This window comes from Halichoerus grypus, chromosome 5 (assembly GCF_964656455.1).
Source record: "Halichoerus grypus chromosome 5, mHalGry1.hap1.1, whole genome shotgun sequence".
NCBI lineage: Eukaryota > Metazoa > Chordata > Mammalia > Carnivora > Phocidae > Halichoerus > Halichoerus grypus.
The window spans coordinates 133,699,092-133,716,309 of record NC_135716.1 but is presented as its reverse complement, the minus strand read 5'-3'; the positions used below and the strand labels follow the sequence as shown (position 1 = coordinate 133,716,309).

Sequence of the window (17,218 nt, the reverse complement as noted above, 5' to 3'; positions counted from 1 at the left end):
AATGAGAATAAATTAATTTGTCCCGCCACCCCCAGTTATTTTAAACTGGGATTCATCATAGGATAGTCATTATTTATAGAAAAACTTTATCCTTCTCTTACTGTTCCTTTTATAAAATGTAATTTAAAATACATTTACATGGCTCTACAATCAAAAAAATATAAAAAGGTAAGTAGTGAGAAGTCTCCCTCCCATTCCTGTTCTATACTTACTCTGTTCTCACACACACGCTAACACACTAATTGGTGGTTACTTTATTCGTTTCGTGTATATTCTTCCAGAGTTTCTTTACTAAATAAGCGAATAAAATGTATATGTATATATAGTCTTATATTTCCCTTTCTATTTTATTCAAAATGTAGCATACCATATGCAATTTTACACCATGCTTTAACATTTTATCTTGCTGATCTTTTCATATAATACATACAGAGCTTCCATGCAAAATGGCTCTGGGTCAAGAAAGCCAGGAGTCCAACAGATGAGAGCAAGTCCATATACACTGGTATTCAGGAGACAGGGAGCAGCCAGGCTCACACCAACCATCAAAACAGCAACAGCCTCGTCTCCACACTGGCATGCTTTCTGCTCCTAGAAATTCTGTCTCAGCCCAGGAAAGGGCCCTACCTAGAAAACTAACCAAATCAGGTGATACAACCTACTCAGTTTACACACGACGAAGCAGGGTTGGGGAGAAGAAGGGATTTATCCAAAATCAGACAATGGTCAAGGACGAACTGGATGTTACTCATTGCTTCATCCAACTGGATGTTGCTTCTGCACTCTGCCCCCAATTTTTCCATTGTACCTCTTATGTCATGAACTTTTAGGGACTCATCATATCTGCAGAGTAAACTTCAAATTCCTGTATCTAGCACTTGTCCCAATTTAGAAGGAAGCAGGGGATGATGTGTGTGTGGGGGGGGGGGGAGGTGAGAGTAGGAAATCAGGGTTCTAGTGCTGAGCCCTCTCTGGGCCCCGACTTCCCCAACTGTGACAGAAGAGGCTTGAACGAGATGCTCTGTAAGGTCTCTTCGAAGTTCTCCAATGTCTTTGACAGCCACCCTTTAAGCATACTGAAGAGGCTGGTCCCCAGGGCTAGGCCTGTGCTCATATTAGTTCCACCTAGAATGTACCTTTTGTTTCTCCTCCTCCACATCCTTCAAGGCACACCTTGATGTTCCTGGTATTCACCTACTCAGAAAATGCTCCTTGTGAAGAAGCTAAGCACTCCCACCTCAGCATTTAGAACCCGCTCTTCCCTCCAACTAGAGGACTCCTTCCAAAGAGCCACACAAACTGGTCTCAGTCTCAGTTCAATGCCTGCTCAAATGAAACTGATGAAGATGCTTTCTCTTAACCACCTTATCCCAAGCAGCACCTCCCAGTCACTCTCCACCTTGTTCTAGCTCTCCTCATAGTTCTTATGATACAATTTATGTTTAGTTGATGTCACCCATTGGATTGCAAGCTCCTTTAAACAAGGACATGTCTTTTTTTTTTTTTTTAATTTAGAACAGCACCTGAGTAAAGCACTCAGTACCCTCAGTAAATATTTGTTGAACAAAAGAAATATAATTATTTGTAAAAGATTAAGTACCAACAAGACCAAACTGCAGAAACTGCACTTCTAATACTACTCTGATGGCATTTCTCACATTCAGTGGCTTGTTCTGTAAGAAAGCTCTGCATGGAATTCCCAAACAGGGGTAAAAATATAAGTCAGTGAGGCTGTGAATGGCTCTGAGAGTCGTAGTCAGGCGAACAGTAAGAGATCTCTCTGGAGTCAGACCGATTCTAGTTCTGCTCTGCCACTGTGGAACCTTAAATCATGTCCTTACCCTCTACAAATTAAATAACAACCTACCTCACAGGTAATACAATAAGGATAAGGGAAAATGATTTATGCGGAAGCATCTTGTCAGGTACAAGGCATCATACCTTATAAGTAAAATCTTCCTAAAGGCCAGAAGTAGCCTCAAGTTGTTAATATGGGAACAGCTTTATTTAATGATAAACTGTCCCACAAAAAAAGTGTCCATTCTTAAAAAAAATACACACACATGCACGTCTACTTATACACATATGTGTCTTAAAGGAAAAGCACAAGTTTAAAAGATACATACTGAAAATGAACCCGATTTACTAGAAAACTCTTACACAAAATCCTGCCATATACCCCCTCTGTAATATGAAACTCTTTTTGCCAAGACTTCAGACAGACGGCCTACTGACTACTATGAAGCTGATCTTCCAGTATTACAGAATACCATGAGCCTCTTTGATGTGTCAGGTCATCTGTGGCTTCCACACATTGCTTCTGTGCTGGGTAATAAAAGCAAACCAATCAACTACTTAAGTTGTATCTCTAACAACTCCCAGCACGGGTTAGCATTACTTGTTGCATTTGGTGGATAAGAAAACCAAGCCCTATCTCTTCTAAAAAGCCAATCTTGATATTCAACCCACACCAATTTCTTCCTAACCTAAACATTTATTGTACTGACTGATGAGCATGCACTTTGGTGCTAGATCTTACCCCATCTCTGTAGCATGCCAACATCTCCCTCGTGTGGCAAGGACTATGTCATATTTCTCATATACTCCCAAGAGAACTTAACATACAGCTTTCTTAGCACAATGAAGATGCTGAGAAATACTCATCTGAATTGAACTTAAAATGAAGCAGTATCTTGTCTCCTCAACACACAAGGAATTTAGGAACAGAGTCAAACAGAATTCTCACTTCCTAAGTTTCAAATGTAATTTATAACCTATCAAAACAACACTGATTATTCGTATCACTTATATTTTAATTTTGTTTGTAGGCAAAGCTCCATGAGGCATTTCATCCTCAACAAGGAGACAGAATTGACCCACTTCCATTTTACATTCCACGATGCCCCCAAAACACTTCTCCAACAGAACCTGTAACAGTTCATTGCTCTGATGTTGACAGGTCTACCCCCCAAGACAACTGTATGGTCCTCAAACACAAGAAAACTATCTAATTCATCTTTTTTTCTTATCACCTGAGCCTAACACAGTGAGACATACAGTAACACTTAACCATTTGAGAATGTCAGAAGGACAGCATGTGAAGGAGAGAATTTTAAGAAAAAAAAGTATTATAAGACTGCCAGCCAAGGTGTCCATCTACACCCCAGTAAATGTTTTATAAGAATAATATTAATTAATAATAAGAGTGAAGATAAACATTTATGTGAAACCAAAAACGCTGACAGGGTTTGATTTCAGAGCAATAAATTCAGCTTCCACTAGTTTATCATCCCAACTTGAAAGTATTTAGGTGAACTCTGTCATTCTTAAAGAAGTATTTCTTCCAAAATAAACCTTTCTTGACCTTTGCTTGGCACCTTTGTTGGAAACAACAAAAAGATTACTCAAATTCTACTCCTCTGCATAAAAAAGAAAAAAAGAGTAAGAGGAAAATCTAAACCTCATCCTAATATAGGTGACAAAGCAACTTTTTTCACTCTGAGTAAACATTCTCAATTATATCGAAGCATTTCAAGTTGAATGTTACTGAACTTTCAAATATGCATGATAATGCTACAACCTGGCAGATAACTTCTAATTAAATGATCACCACTCTGGAATGAAGAAATATCTCCCTTGGTCAATTTTTTCAAGTAGCTACAAGCTACTAGTCAAAGTTTCAAATTAATGAGAACTGCATCTTTGCCAAGTCTATAAAATATCTAACCACATGAATTCTTCCAACTTTCTCATGTACAGATTGGCCTCAAGATTTGGAACCATCCATGCTGCCATGAGGGGCCTGGTTACTTTACATTACATTCTTGCCCCAAAGCTGAAGAGTAAGAGGTGCTTCCGCCAGGGTCTCCTAGAGGGAGGAAGAACACTGTGGAAAGACCATGGCTTCTGGAGTTAGGCCAGAGTTTAAACCCTGACTGTACCCACCACAGAAAGTATGGCACTGGACAAGGGACTAAGTCTCTCTGAACCCTTATTTCCACATTGGTAAAACAGAGATAATTCAAATTTTCTACAACTGTTCTGGGGACTATGTTATATTACACATATAAAAAGTGACTAGCACACAATAGGGACTCGATAAATGTTAGTTTCTCTTCCTACTTTTTTCACAATCACAAAATACTTACTCAACACTCTTTATTAGTCAGAGCAACAGCTCCATTTCCTACTTTAGAGTCACTTTTAGGTCTGCTGGCAGCCAGGTCACAGTTCATTAAAACATTTACACCTGTTCAAGATGATCTATGCCAGTTTTTTATCTTTTTATTTTTTTAAAAGATTTTATTTACTTATTTGTCAGAGAGAGAGAGAGAAAGAGAGAGAGAGCACACAACAAGGCAGATGCAGAAGAAGAGGGAGAAGCAGGCTCCCGACTGAGCAGGGAGCCCGATGCGGGGCTCCATCCCAGGACCCTGGGATCAAGACCTGAGCCGAAGGCAGACGCTTAACCAACTGAGCCACTCAGGCGTCCCTCTATGCCAATTTTTTAAAAGAAAGAGCTCTTGATGAATAAAACAAAGCACCTTTATAAGCTTTATAAGGTCTTCTATCTTTGATTGAAGAACAATTTTTTAATAGTCTAACTACTTTCAAAACCTTTTCTTTATTTTGGCTCCCACTGATATGTGGGAATTGTCACTGTCATTAGAGTAAATAACCGACACATTTATGCTGAAGAAACTACTAGCCAGAGGACTCATTAGAAGAAATCTTGTTACAGAAACTTGGCAAAATTCTAGGGTTCCATTCAGTTTGCAAAATTTTGTGAATTCTAACAAAATGGTGTCAATTTTTCTCCTATGAATATGGGTTTGTTTTAAAGAAAAATTCTTGTGTGGATTTATTTGCTACTCTATTCTGGGTTTATTTAGCTATCATTTTAGAAAATGAGTAAACTACTATATTAGCTGCTATTTATACAGTTAAGTTACCACATGGTGCTAAATATCTCCTGAGGAAAAAACCCAGCTTGGGATTTAAGCCAGCATGACAAATGTACAATAAAACAGAGAACTTCTAGAAAGCCAAGCATTTTGTTTAGGTTTGAAGAACTCTACTAATTCATAATTTTTTGTTTCTCTAGGATAGTCTGCCACTATTCTTATTTTGTAGTTTAGTAGAAATGTAAAAATTTCCTTCCTCTAGCCTTCTGACACATAAGAGAAGGACACTAGTTGGCGTGCACTATTTTTATGTTAATAGCCAAAGCTATTTTGAGCCATTTTAGTATTATCCAATACTTATGCCAAGAAAAAAGGTTAGCATGACATTAGCAAGCTAAAAAAACAAGCTCTCAGTTTTTGGTCACTCAATAAGCACATTACTTTTTAACAACCCCACAGTCTATCTTGTGGATATAGGTAATAATACAGCTCAAAAAATAAGCCATTAAATCATAATTAGAAAGTCTTACCTTTTGTGCATCTCCTGTAAAATATGCCATGGCCAGGGTGGGGAAAATCATGAACAGTGCATTGTAATAGAGCAGACCATATTTTCCCAGCTCCTAGAATAGTAAATAATTAGGTGTTTCATTTGGTTCTAGCAGACAGATATACACAACCCTATACAGAATACCACTCCCACTACACACACACACACACCGCTCCCCCACAATATAGACAGCAAATTAGCCAAGTCATAGGTTTTGCAAACATTAAGAAAAAACGTAAGCTTTCAAAAGGAAGAAAAAAAAAGCAAACATACAAGACTTTAAATTTGAGATAAATTCATGGAGTGCTTAAAATCAGAGAAATAAAAATAACATCAACTGGCTACCTCAAGACAGCAAGCAGGAAAGACATTATTTTGAATATATGCATGCCTTTCTATATAAACACAATCCTGAAGCCCTTTCCTTTCCAGAACTGAATCAAAAGTCATCAACTCAGTCTTGAACTTTTCAGAACCATAACAAAGTGCCATTTAAGAGAGATAGATGGGTAGGTACCAACACACACACTCATACCTAGACCAACACAAACAGACATAACTTGCCAGTGAAGTATTTCTGAAAATGTACATGTGAAGTACAATGAAGATTATCTACAATTCCCAAAAGTATGATTCGTTGTGCTCTCGGCTATTGGGGAACAACAAAAGAACCACATACATCTTCAAACACAGGGAGCCTATGAGAAATCTGGGTTCACTTTTGATTCACACACTTCTAAGACATTCAGCCAGAAGCAGTCACCTGAAAAAGTAGGCAAGAGTTTGACGGGGGCAGGATGGGGATAAAGGAGTAGTGAGGATGGGGGCATCATATCTGCCTAACTTCTCTGATGTAAGATGACTGAATAATGTGAAAAGTCAAACTACCCTCTCAAAAGCAGCTTTGAGAAACTGGGAACAAATATCCAACAACAGAAAACTAGTTGGTTAGATGAGGATACAATCATACAATGAAATATTATGCAACCACTAAAAATGTTAAATAATACTGACAAGGAAAGATGTTCAGAAAACTGCACTAAATGAAAAATATAGGTTAGAAAACATTGTAAGTTGCTCTTTCATTTAAAACTGTATACAGTTAAGTGTGCACATACACATGCACGTGCACACACTTATCCTCCAAAACTGTGCTGCTCACTTGATGGTAGAATTAAGAGAGATTTAGATTTTCTTCTTCTTGCTTTTCTACACTTTCTACTACTTCCATTATAAATATGTAGTATCTGTATGATTTCTTTAAAGTTAGAAATTTTTTAAACTCAACAGCTGCATTCAGGTCTGAAATGCAGCACTGTCTTTATGCCACATGACTTAAGCTCAAAGGCCATGATTTAAGCAGTCCTGAAATTATAGGTAATAAAATTTCTGATTTATTAACAGCAACTCAGCGTGGACATACTGCCTCTCAGATAAACCAAATAACTGATTGCCAAGGCCACCACAAGCATCAATGAAAAGATGTGCTTCATTTCTAAAGCAGCAAGGAAAAGGCCACAGAAGAACAAAACAACCTTTAACAACAGATGCCCCGTCAGCCAGAGACATGATTATGATCTAGGAAGTAGAGGATGCCTACACACACACACTCCCCGACATGATTATGATCTAGGAAGTAGAGGATGCCTACACACACACACACACACACACACACACACACACACACACACACACACACACACACACACACACACACACACACACACACCCGACATGATTATGATCTAGGAAGTAGAGGATGCCTATACACACACACACACACACCCGACATGATTATGATCTAGGAAGTAGAGGATGCCTACACACACACACACACCCCCCGACATGATTATGATCTAGGAAGTAGAGGATGCCTATACACACACACACACACACCCGACACGATTATGATCTAGGAAGTAGAGGATGCCTATACACACACACACACACACACCCCCGACATGATTATGATCTAGGAAGTAGAGGATGCCTACACACACACACACACACACACACACACACCCACCCGACATGATTATGATCTAGGAAGTAGAGGATGCCTACACACACACACACATACACCCATCCAGATAACTGACAAATACCAAAAACTTAAATGCCAAACTGTTATTTTCTCACTTTAACTATTTTGAGTATCTTTTTCCCTGACTTCTTAAAGAGTAGTACATCAACTAAAACTGAATTTAAGGTGTCATCATAAATATGCATTACTGTATTGTGTTCTTATATGATACTGCCCTTAATGTCATTTAATTGCTCCATTTTTGAGTACTTCCAACTTTTATGGTTTTCCTATTTGTATCTTTTGTTGTTAGCTGACCTTTTATACCGCCTCTCTGCCTCTAAATAGAATTCCATCTTCTAGTATGTTGCTCCTAATCCATGAAGTATGAAAAGCAGATCAATATGAAGTTCTAATGCAAGTGAGTCATAAGTCATTTTTAAGTGAGGAACTGAAGGACTCTCCTGGGAATAAAATACTCAGAAACACGCTTTGCTTTTTTCTAGGTTCTAGGATGTACTCTAGACTGTGCTGCCCTATACAGTAGCCACTAGCCATTTGCAGTTATTTCAATCTAATTATAATTAAACTATTAATTCAGTTCCTTGGTTGTGCCAGTCACTTATCAAGGGCTCAACAGCCACATGTGACTGGTGGCTACCGTTAACGAACAGTAGAGATATATAAGCTTTCTATCAACACAGAAAATTCTATTGGGTAGTACTGTTTTAGACAGCTGAGGCTGCTGGACAAATGGAATGTTATCCCTGGTACCTATTTCCCAAAGCAGCAAATGGGCTGAGGAAAAAAACAGAGTAAAACTAATCTCTAACTGCTCCTTTTTGTCTAACTATTTCAAAAAGATAAAAAATTTTAATAGTAGTAGCTTCCATTAAAATACAATCATCATATAAAGTCATCAAGGCAAATAAATGGAGAACAAGACATAAAGGTATATTTAAGGAAAATTTGTTGGAAACAATCTACACTGACCCCATTTCTTCAAAGATCTTCAAAATAAACCTTCTCTGAAAATAATGAAAGCTACTGGGATGGCCATTCATTCCATGGTTCTTTCTGCAGAAGGCAAAGCCCCCTGCCAAGACAATACAAACTTGACACTAATACTACTATTGAGTAGTTGAGCATTTGTATTTATGATCTCAACTCAAAAAAATGACCTGAAGTAGTTTCAGAATTATTGCACATACAGAGCAGACTAAAAACCAAGCAGGTAAGGTCATGTGACTTAGGAAACATGGGTAGGGAAATAAGATAAAGTCATGTCAGTTACAAGATTTAATTATGAGATAAAAAATATACCACTCTTCAGGAAAAACTGTGGTGGCATCTGTGAAATCTCATATGGGTCCTTACACAGGATACATCATGATAAAAAGGACAGCTCCTTCAATAACAATGCTAATATATACAGCTGAGTTCTACATAGCTGCTTATTTTTTTAAAAAAAAGGATTTATTTATTTATTTATTTATTTAAGAGAGAGCGAATGCTTGCATCTGTGAGCAGGGGGAGGGCCGGAGGGAGAGGGAGAGAACCCCAAGCAGACACCCCAAGTGCGGAGCCCACATGGAGCTCAATCTGAAGACCCTGAGATCATGACCCAAGTTGAAACCAAGAGTCTGATGTTCAACCGATTGAGCCACATAGCTGCTTACAATAAGGCAAACTTATGCCATAATGTAGTTAAAGCAACGTGGCTCAAATTCTCTGCTTTCTGATGGTCTGGCTTGATCTAAAAATAAAATTTAGTGTGTATATATTCAAAGTATAAAGTAGTCCGACAAACAAAAAATATCTGTAAAGCCTTTGTTTGCATGCTGTAAGTTAAGAGAAAAGGGCTGGGTATGGAAAGTTCATGTGTATGAGATCTAGGCCAAGGAACTCAGCATTGCTCCTAAAAGAGAGCAATCCTAATGCTCCCTAAAGTTTCTCATTATTTGTGGGATAGATACACAAAGTCCATTCTTGTTCTGCAGCCCCTTCCTACACTCACTTCTCCTCAAATCTGCTCAAGGGTTTCCAGATATTTCTTTCTTATCCAGGTTCCTCACCAACTCTTCTAGAACACAGCCATGAACATTTATGACACTTTTCTGTAATGAACCCACCCCCTAATTACAACCCTCTCCCAAAGTCAATAGTCACCCAATCCCTTCCAGAAAAGCTAACAATAAAATCTAACTGCTAATTAATAATTGAAAACGTTTCTTTTGTGAGTAGCAAAGTACAGGCATTTTACTCTGAGATCCCTAGGTCTTTCCCAGCTCTCCTAAGTATTCTTCTTTCCTAACAAACTGACATTACTACTCCCAACATCAGTGAACATCTCTTAAAGATTTAGATTGCTACCTACTTTTGAATCTAATTTCTGTTTTACATATGCGCCATTTGCTGCTGTCAGGACATCATTTATCAAAATGAAAACATATCCTTCGAGATCAAATGCCAAGTCAGAGCTGTAAAACACAAGCAACACTTTAATAGCTTAAAGAACATGCATGTAATTTTAAATACGACTGAAGTACAATAAATGGAAGAACATATTCTTATCTAGGTAAGTGAACATTAGGCATTTTATCAACTATTTGATACTTGATATAAACAATCAAGTATTTGGTTCCTGGTTATAATTTGCAATTTCACACTCAATAGGGAAGTCTTCAGATATGAGAAGCACTAATGCTTAAACACAATCATTAGCAATAATTAATCGTGTCAGTTAATAGCACTGCTCTGAATTCAAAGTCAGACAACAAGAACAAGTAACCAAATTCACCATTATAATACATCTGAAGCAGGAAGAAGGCATCAGAGCTCAATTTCAGAGAGAAGGAAACCAAAAAGATGAAGTTGTTAACATGTCATTTTCCAAGGATTCATTCACACAAAAGGCAGGTGGTACAGGTGGTTGGGTCACTGGGTGGCATTTCTGAAGTATAATTTGTAGTTAGTTCTGAGACCAAGCTACAACAGTGTCTAAGCACACAGTAGGAACTCAAATACCTAAATGATTGCTTAAAAAGCCTATGAGATATAACTAGCAGGATTAAGGAAACTGAAGTTTTCTAGTATTTAGTTGAGCACCAGGCACAAGATCAGAACTTAGTAAACTGAACAGAATAATGAAAATCTAAGAAAAGCATGCCTTCAATATACTTTAGCACCCTAGCTAAAATAGTGGCCCAACATCCTGGGATTGTGCACAGATACTATGTACTTATAGCTAAACTAGTACACGGAATGAGACTTCTGAGGAACTCTATATGCCCCTGCAATTTTAGGCAGAACTAGCCCAATGTATAACCCCTCTTCCAAGCGGCCTGACAACCTTCTAACTTCAGACTCCCTTCTTCCCAATCTCTTTCCCAAGTAACAGGTTCTGATTAGACAAGGCTGATCGGATAGCAATCCTCCTCAGAAACTTTTTGCAGGCCAGGGTTGGCCCTGAGGAATTCCTGTTGTTTGGTTCAATTCTGGATCCCACCACCTTTACGGAAATGCTTCAAAGAGGTTAGAGGCTCATATAGAATTTTTCTTCAAGAAGGCTATACTACCTAAAGGAAAAAACAGTCAGCTATATAACCAAATTCTAGTAACCACTTTTTCTATCCTTTTTCTTCTTTTTTTTTTAAAGAGTGAAATTTCACTTGGAGATTTAGGGTGGAATTTGACTTAGAATATTTCCCCCTGCCTATACTACAGGAATGATGAAGGTAAATGAGCCAATCCAAGAAGCACACTGAACTCTCAGACAGAATATCTACGTCAGGTAGAATCTGTGGCATTAGCAAACCCACACATGTATGCCCTGGTCTAAGAAAAATGTAGAAGGCTTCTAGCCATCACTTTAATTTTCTGAGTCTTTGGGCATACGTTTTCTCCCTCCATTTTAAAACCGAAACTTAAAAACAATGGGAAAAGCTTCAGTAATTTAATAGAATATCTAAGTCACGGCACTTTTGATGTATCTTAAGTGAGGCCAAATAAAGAAATTCTAATATTTACTATTCCACCACAAGACAAATAATTCATTATCATCTGCCTTTTCTGAGACACTATTTTCTTTAGCACTATGTAAAGTAAAAGAATACCACATGATTTATAAAAGCACACAGGCTCTGGAGTCAGGCATAAATTCAAATTCCAGTGCTGCCATTTATTAGCTGTGTAACCTTGACCAAGTTTCTGAACTTAGGTTTTAGTTTCCTCAACTAAAAATAGGAAAATTATACCCACATCTTTCAGAGGTGTTGTAAAGAATGCATAAATACATGTAAAATCCCAAACATACTGTGTGGCATATGGTATGTGCTCAATAAGTAGAAGAATCAGATTTTGCCAGCCTTGACCTTAATATGGCCAGAAAGATTTAACTTCCCAAAGAGTCTTTTGGATGCTTTTCAAAGACATGATTCTTACTTAGCCTATACAAAATTCTTTTTTATTGGTAATTCTTATCAATAACTATTGATAATTTCTAATGTGGTCTTAATATGTTCTTACCTGGCAGCTACAAAGGCTCCAATAATCATTGCAAATACGGTCATCTTAATACCCCAAGAAAAAGTCTTCCTACAAAATAAAATAATTAAAAAGTGCATACATGTGCCTTTAGTTATTCACAGATTCATTCTGCAACGTAGGCAAAAAAAAAAATACGTTTTCCTTAAAAAAGCTATAAACAGTCTTTTTTTTTTTTTTTTTTTTAAAGATTCTATTTATTTATTTGACAGAGAGACAGACAGCGAGAGAGGGAACACAAGCAGGGGGAGTGGGAGAGGGAGAAGCAGGCTCCCCGTCGAGCAGGGAGCCCAATGCAGGGCTCGATCCCAGGACCCTGGGACCATGACCTGAGCCAAAGGCAAATGCTTAATGAGTGAGCCACCCAGGCGCCCCTAACCAGTCATATTTTAAATGTTTCCAAGGAATTGGGTATTTCAAAGAATCCCTTTGATGAAGCAAAAACTTATACAAAAAGAGTATATTCATTTTTTTCATATTCTTATATTTGCTATCATTATTGAGCTTGAATTTTTGCAAATCAGAATTTCTTAAGTGGAAAAAGGTCACACACATTTGTAGTAAAAGTAGCCAAGACAGGAACACTATTTAAAACCTATACTGATGTTTCTGACCCAGCGTCATTCAGTGGCAACAGTAGGTATAGGAATTCTTGAAAGTGTATCTCATGTTCAGACAGATTCCAACTCCAATTCATAATCTCCCCAACTATTGATCCCATAAACTATCAACTCCTATAGCAAAGGAAGAAAGTGCTTAAACTTCTCAAAAGATAAAGGAGAAACAAGACAAGTAATTTTACTATCTCATATATGCTGGGCCCCTTTTAAAGAGGACCAAAGTCTGTTAAAGACTAGATATATTAGAAATTTAGCTCACTTGAGTAAAACTCCTTCAGCAAACATTGTAAACAGGATGGAGAACCTTCTCAGAACTGTAAACATTGGCAAGCTGCAGAAAATTTAAAAAAGGGAAAAATATAATTAGGTAAAATACGGTTTAGCAATTGACTTTTTTAACTAAGACTCTCCAAATAAGTACCTTAAAATAATACTAATCTCTTCCTTCCATTATGCTGATTAATTCCATTCCATATTGGTTAATCTGTGGTTAAATTAAACCTTTATTTCTCTCTAGAAGTAATTCTTATTTGAAAGCCTGAGTTGCTTTTATAAAACTACTAGAAGTGAGAAACATCAAGCTACCTATAAAAAATGGTAGAGATCACATATCTATTATCAAAGGCTAGTAACAGCCACTTTTTAATTTTACGCTACTTATTATACAAACACCCTGAACAGTAACCATGTTAGTTTTTAAAAGAAAAAGACCTCTTTCTTCCTTCTTTAGTAGACTGAACTTATTTCCCACCCACCCTCCACAAAACAACATCTCCAACCCTCCAAACAGCATCTATGATAATCTCACCCCATGAAATACTCCTTGATTGTCCTTTTGTGGAAGTACTTTTGTCTTGCTCTAAATTACCAGAGCACTTTGCTAGCACTAGTCAAACACACAGCCTCTTGCAATATAGTTATTTCTGAATATATCCCATCTCACTCCAAAGTGCCTTATACTTGGCTGGCAACCACAGATAGGGTGTGAATGAATGGATGGATAGATGGATGGCAATGGATGAAAAAGAGCAAATTCTATACAAGCAGCACTTTGCAGCAGGTCTACATTTCTTTCCAACTGGGTAATGAGATGGAAAAGGATGCCCCACCCATGATAAATTTGACTGCCATGAACCCTGCCCCAGAGATACCATCATGGTCACTCTTTGACATTTCTTGGGTCTGAAGAAAAAGGAAATGAAAAACACTTTGTCTCTGATTTTCAGAGATCTCCCCATTCTGTTTTACAATCATCTAATATGCCAGGGGGTTAGCTTCAGTGTAAGTAGTGAAACCATGGATTTCTGTTAAATGCCTTCTCCATGTGTATAATTTTAATATCACATACACCTAATACATACTATACTCCTCAAGTGGAGAAGCCAAGAATTAAGAGGTTAGAGGATAATAAAACAGTATTGTCGCAGAGCAGAGAACTACTGCTTCTTTCTAAAAGTGAATATGCTGCCTCTAAGGTCATGGGTATGATATTAATCATATTTGTTCAGAGTTCCATCTGATGTTACTTTAACTACCTCATGTTAAAAGAAAAACTACAAAAGTTCTCATAACCACTCTCTGATTTTGCTTACAGAATTTCCCTAAAATATAATATTTATAAATTGTGTTAAAGAATTGAAATCCCAGGACCTCTTCACTACTATAGGTCTGGAAAAATAATGAAAATCTCCTATAACAGCATTTTATAACATTTTAAGACTTCTATTATCAAAGTGAGGGGAGGAAAACCCAAAACAAACAAAAACTCCTTCGTTTCAAACTTAAAGAATTTAAACTAAAACCTCTGGTGTAATCTTATTTAGTAACAGAAGCTTTCTGGTTCTTTCATTTTTTTCCAGAATCAATAACAATGTGTTAAATATTTGACATTCAAGTACAGTTTTAAGAATACATCATATTAACCTCACTAGTAAAATAAAGTTATCCATACTTCAGTTTCTTTGTGCTGAACAGTCCCGTGATTTGGTTCCCAAAATATAGTAGAGGTAGTGGAAACGTCTAGAAAATTTAAAAAGGGATAACAAAGCTCAATAATAAAGATAGCTAAAACAAGGTCCTTTCAAATAGAAACAGTTTTGTTTACATGATAAAATTCTTTCCACTTAAAACATAAGATTAGAACTCATACACAATTTTGGCCCCCATGAAGAACCCAAAAAACATTATTCCTGGATAACAGCACTACTATGGCAAAGAGAGGGAATGGAGAAGAAAAAAGAAACAGAAATATGAATATGATCAAACCATATGAGACAGAAACATCATTTGCTTTAAAATATGATAATGTATTAGCCCATGGCTCTAATGTCAGCAGAAAAAGGAAAGGCATTTCATCTTCACGTGGAGTCAAGCAGAGGCAGACAGAATAGTAAGAAAATAAACCCAAAGAATAATGAATGTAGGATATACCAGCTAGATTAGATGGATGCAGAAAATGCAAAACAGCTGTACTCCCAACAAGTGTTCATTAATTAAAAAACACAAGAATTCTGGGGGCCTTTTCCCTTAATTTTAAGGAGTTGGTAGGACTTTTTAAAAACACATATTACTACATTTATTCTTTGCCTTCATTATACCTACTCTGGGCGATATCAAGATTGCCATTTTTAAATATGCAGAGGACTGATAAAAATATATAGTGACTTGTTTTCAGAAAATAAGGTGTTTTTTGTTTGTTTGGTTGGTTTTTTTTACCTTTCGAGGTACATTTCTGTCAAAGTCAGGAAACTTGACTACTCTGAGCGCCTTTCCCACCCAGAGAACTGCCACTGTGGCCACCATCTGTAAACAGAGAACACAGATTCACTGTTCTACATATAAAGACACACACAGAAGTTCTAACGACATAAACCACGTAATGCCGAAGATTCCAACTAACCTGGCCAAGTCCAACACATAGTGAGGAGGGAAATCTACAAAAAAGGTAGAGAGAGAGAGAAAAAAAAATACACGGTCAGAAAAACCCAAACGCAGCTCTGTGAATTCAATTTGCACATCGGCAACCTTAAAATGTATTTTGAAACAAACACCAACGTCTGCCCCTTATCCAAATGAAAATGTGAGAAAAAATCCCTGCTGGCTGTCCGGCAACACCGCTGATTTTGTAGCCTCGGGCGGCCACTTGTCTCATCTTGTCCGAATCCACAATTTCAGTCAGCTGCCTGCAACGGGTTGAAGACACAGGTCTCCTCAACGGTTTCACATCTTTAAAACAAACATGCTTCTGCTTCTGCCTCAGGGTCCCAGTGACAGCAGCAGAATCGTCTTAAATGAGCTTAAGGATGCGCACGTCCCCCGAGACCGTCAGCGAACTCGGGGACCCTGAAGCCCCGGACCCCGGCCCAGGCTGCAGGGAAGGGAGGGCATCCCTCGCTCTGCTCCCAGCCTGGCATGCACAAGAGCCAAAAGTCACAAAGCAACTCCGCTCCATCGATCTGAAGGGCAAGGTTTCCAGGGTGCTGCTTGGCGGGCGCTTTCCCACCGCGGTCGAGACATGCGCGGGGCGGTCCAGAGCTCCGCGCCCGGAGCTGGACCCGCACCCCGGGCCCGCGCGCCAAGCCGGCCCCGCCGCCCGGGCCGCTCATTCACCGCCCGCCCTCCCCAGCTCCCGCCCAACTTTGTTCAGCTTTAACTTTAGCAGTATTAGTCCAGGGAGCCGGCGCCCGGCCGCCGCCGCCGCGCGCTCCTCCCCACGGCCTCGGCCGCCGCCGCCGCCCCGGCCCTACCTGTAATTGGTGAGCACGCTCTTGTTGACCACCACGATCAGGAAGGAGCTCACGCCGTAAAAACCGGCGGCCAGCAGCTTCAGAAACACCGTCAGCGTTTCGGCCGACGCCATCCCCAGCTCCTCATGTCTGTGTGTGGAGGATTTCGCGGGGGCTTCTCCTTTAACCCGGGCATGCTGACGTCTATGAACTTCCGCCATGGCTGCGGCGGCGGCGGGCGGGCCTGGCGGTGGGGCCGAGCGGCGCGGGGGGCCTGCTCCCAGGGGACTTGCGGGGCCCTGGCCGGTGGACAGTGCCGGCTGCGCCCTCGCCGCCTCGGCTCCCCGAACGGTCGCCGCCCGTCCCCGCCCAGGGGCAGGAACGCCGGGTTTCACACCCTTGGGGACTTTGCTCGGGCATTATGCAACGCAGGGTCAGAGGGTAGGGGCCGCGCCGGGATTGGCCTAGGCATGGGTTGGAGAGGGCCTGGAGAAGGGGCAGCGGCGACCCTGAGTTCGGGCGCAGAGGGAGAACAGGCCAAGGGGGAAACCACTCGGGGACACCGGAGCGCCAGGCGACAAAGCACAGCGACAGAACGCCACCGCCGTCTCGCGCCTGCGCGCGAGTCTGCGCGGGGTCTCTCTGCGGCCGCGTTTCTAAAGCCGGGGAGGCTGGCGGCCCGGGGCCCAGGAGCCGTATTCTCCAGATAACAGCCGCAACGAAAGTACAGACCATCCTCCCCTCGGTAACAGGTGGCTGGCTAAGTAGTTCTCTGTGGTGGGAGCGTCTAGACTCACTTTGAATGCTCTTTTGGTCTCTCAGAAGATCAAAGTCCTTCAAAAGTATCATAT

The 17,218-nt window shown here is 39.6% G+C and overlaps 1 protein-coding gene across 2 annotated transcripts in view; it reads right to left on the bottom strand.

Annotated features, from left to right (window-relative positions):
- Positions 1 to 17,000, bottom strand: part of SLC35D1 (solute carrier family 35 member D1) — a 48,756-nt gene extending 31,756 nt beyond the window's left edge. The window contains exons 1-8 of one of the 2 annotated variants that reach the window (XM_036077676.2): positions 16,389 to 17,000; positions 15,542 to 15,575; positions 15,358 to 15,444; positions 14,594 to 14,661; positions 12,902 to 12,973; positions 12,005 to 12,073; positions 9,855 to 9,957; positions 5,435 to 5,527 (exon numbers count right to left, since the gene is read on the bottom strand). In XM_036077676.2, coding sequence (XP_035933569.1) covers positions 5,435 to 5,527; positions 9,855 to 9,957; positions 12,005 to 12,073; positions 12,902 to 12,973; positions 14,594 to 14,661; positions 15,358 to 15,444; positions 15,542 to 15,575; positions 16,389 to 16,588 — 726 coding nt within the window. In that variant the 5' untranslated portion in view covers positions 16,589 to 17,000. The remainder of the gene's footprint in view (positions 1 to 5,434; positions 5,528 to 9,854; positions 9,958 to 12,004; positions 12,074 to 12,901; positions 12,974 to 14,593; positions 14,662 to 15,357; positions 15,445 to 15,541; positions 15,576 to 16,388) is intronic. The other variant, XM_036077674.2, reaches the window with a different exon arrangement.
- Positions 17,001 to 17,218: the final 218 nt, after the last annotated feature.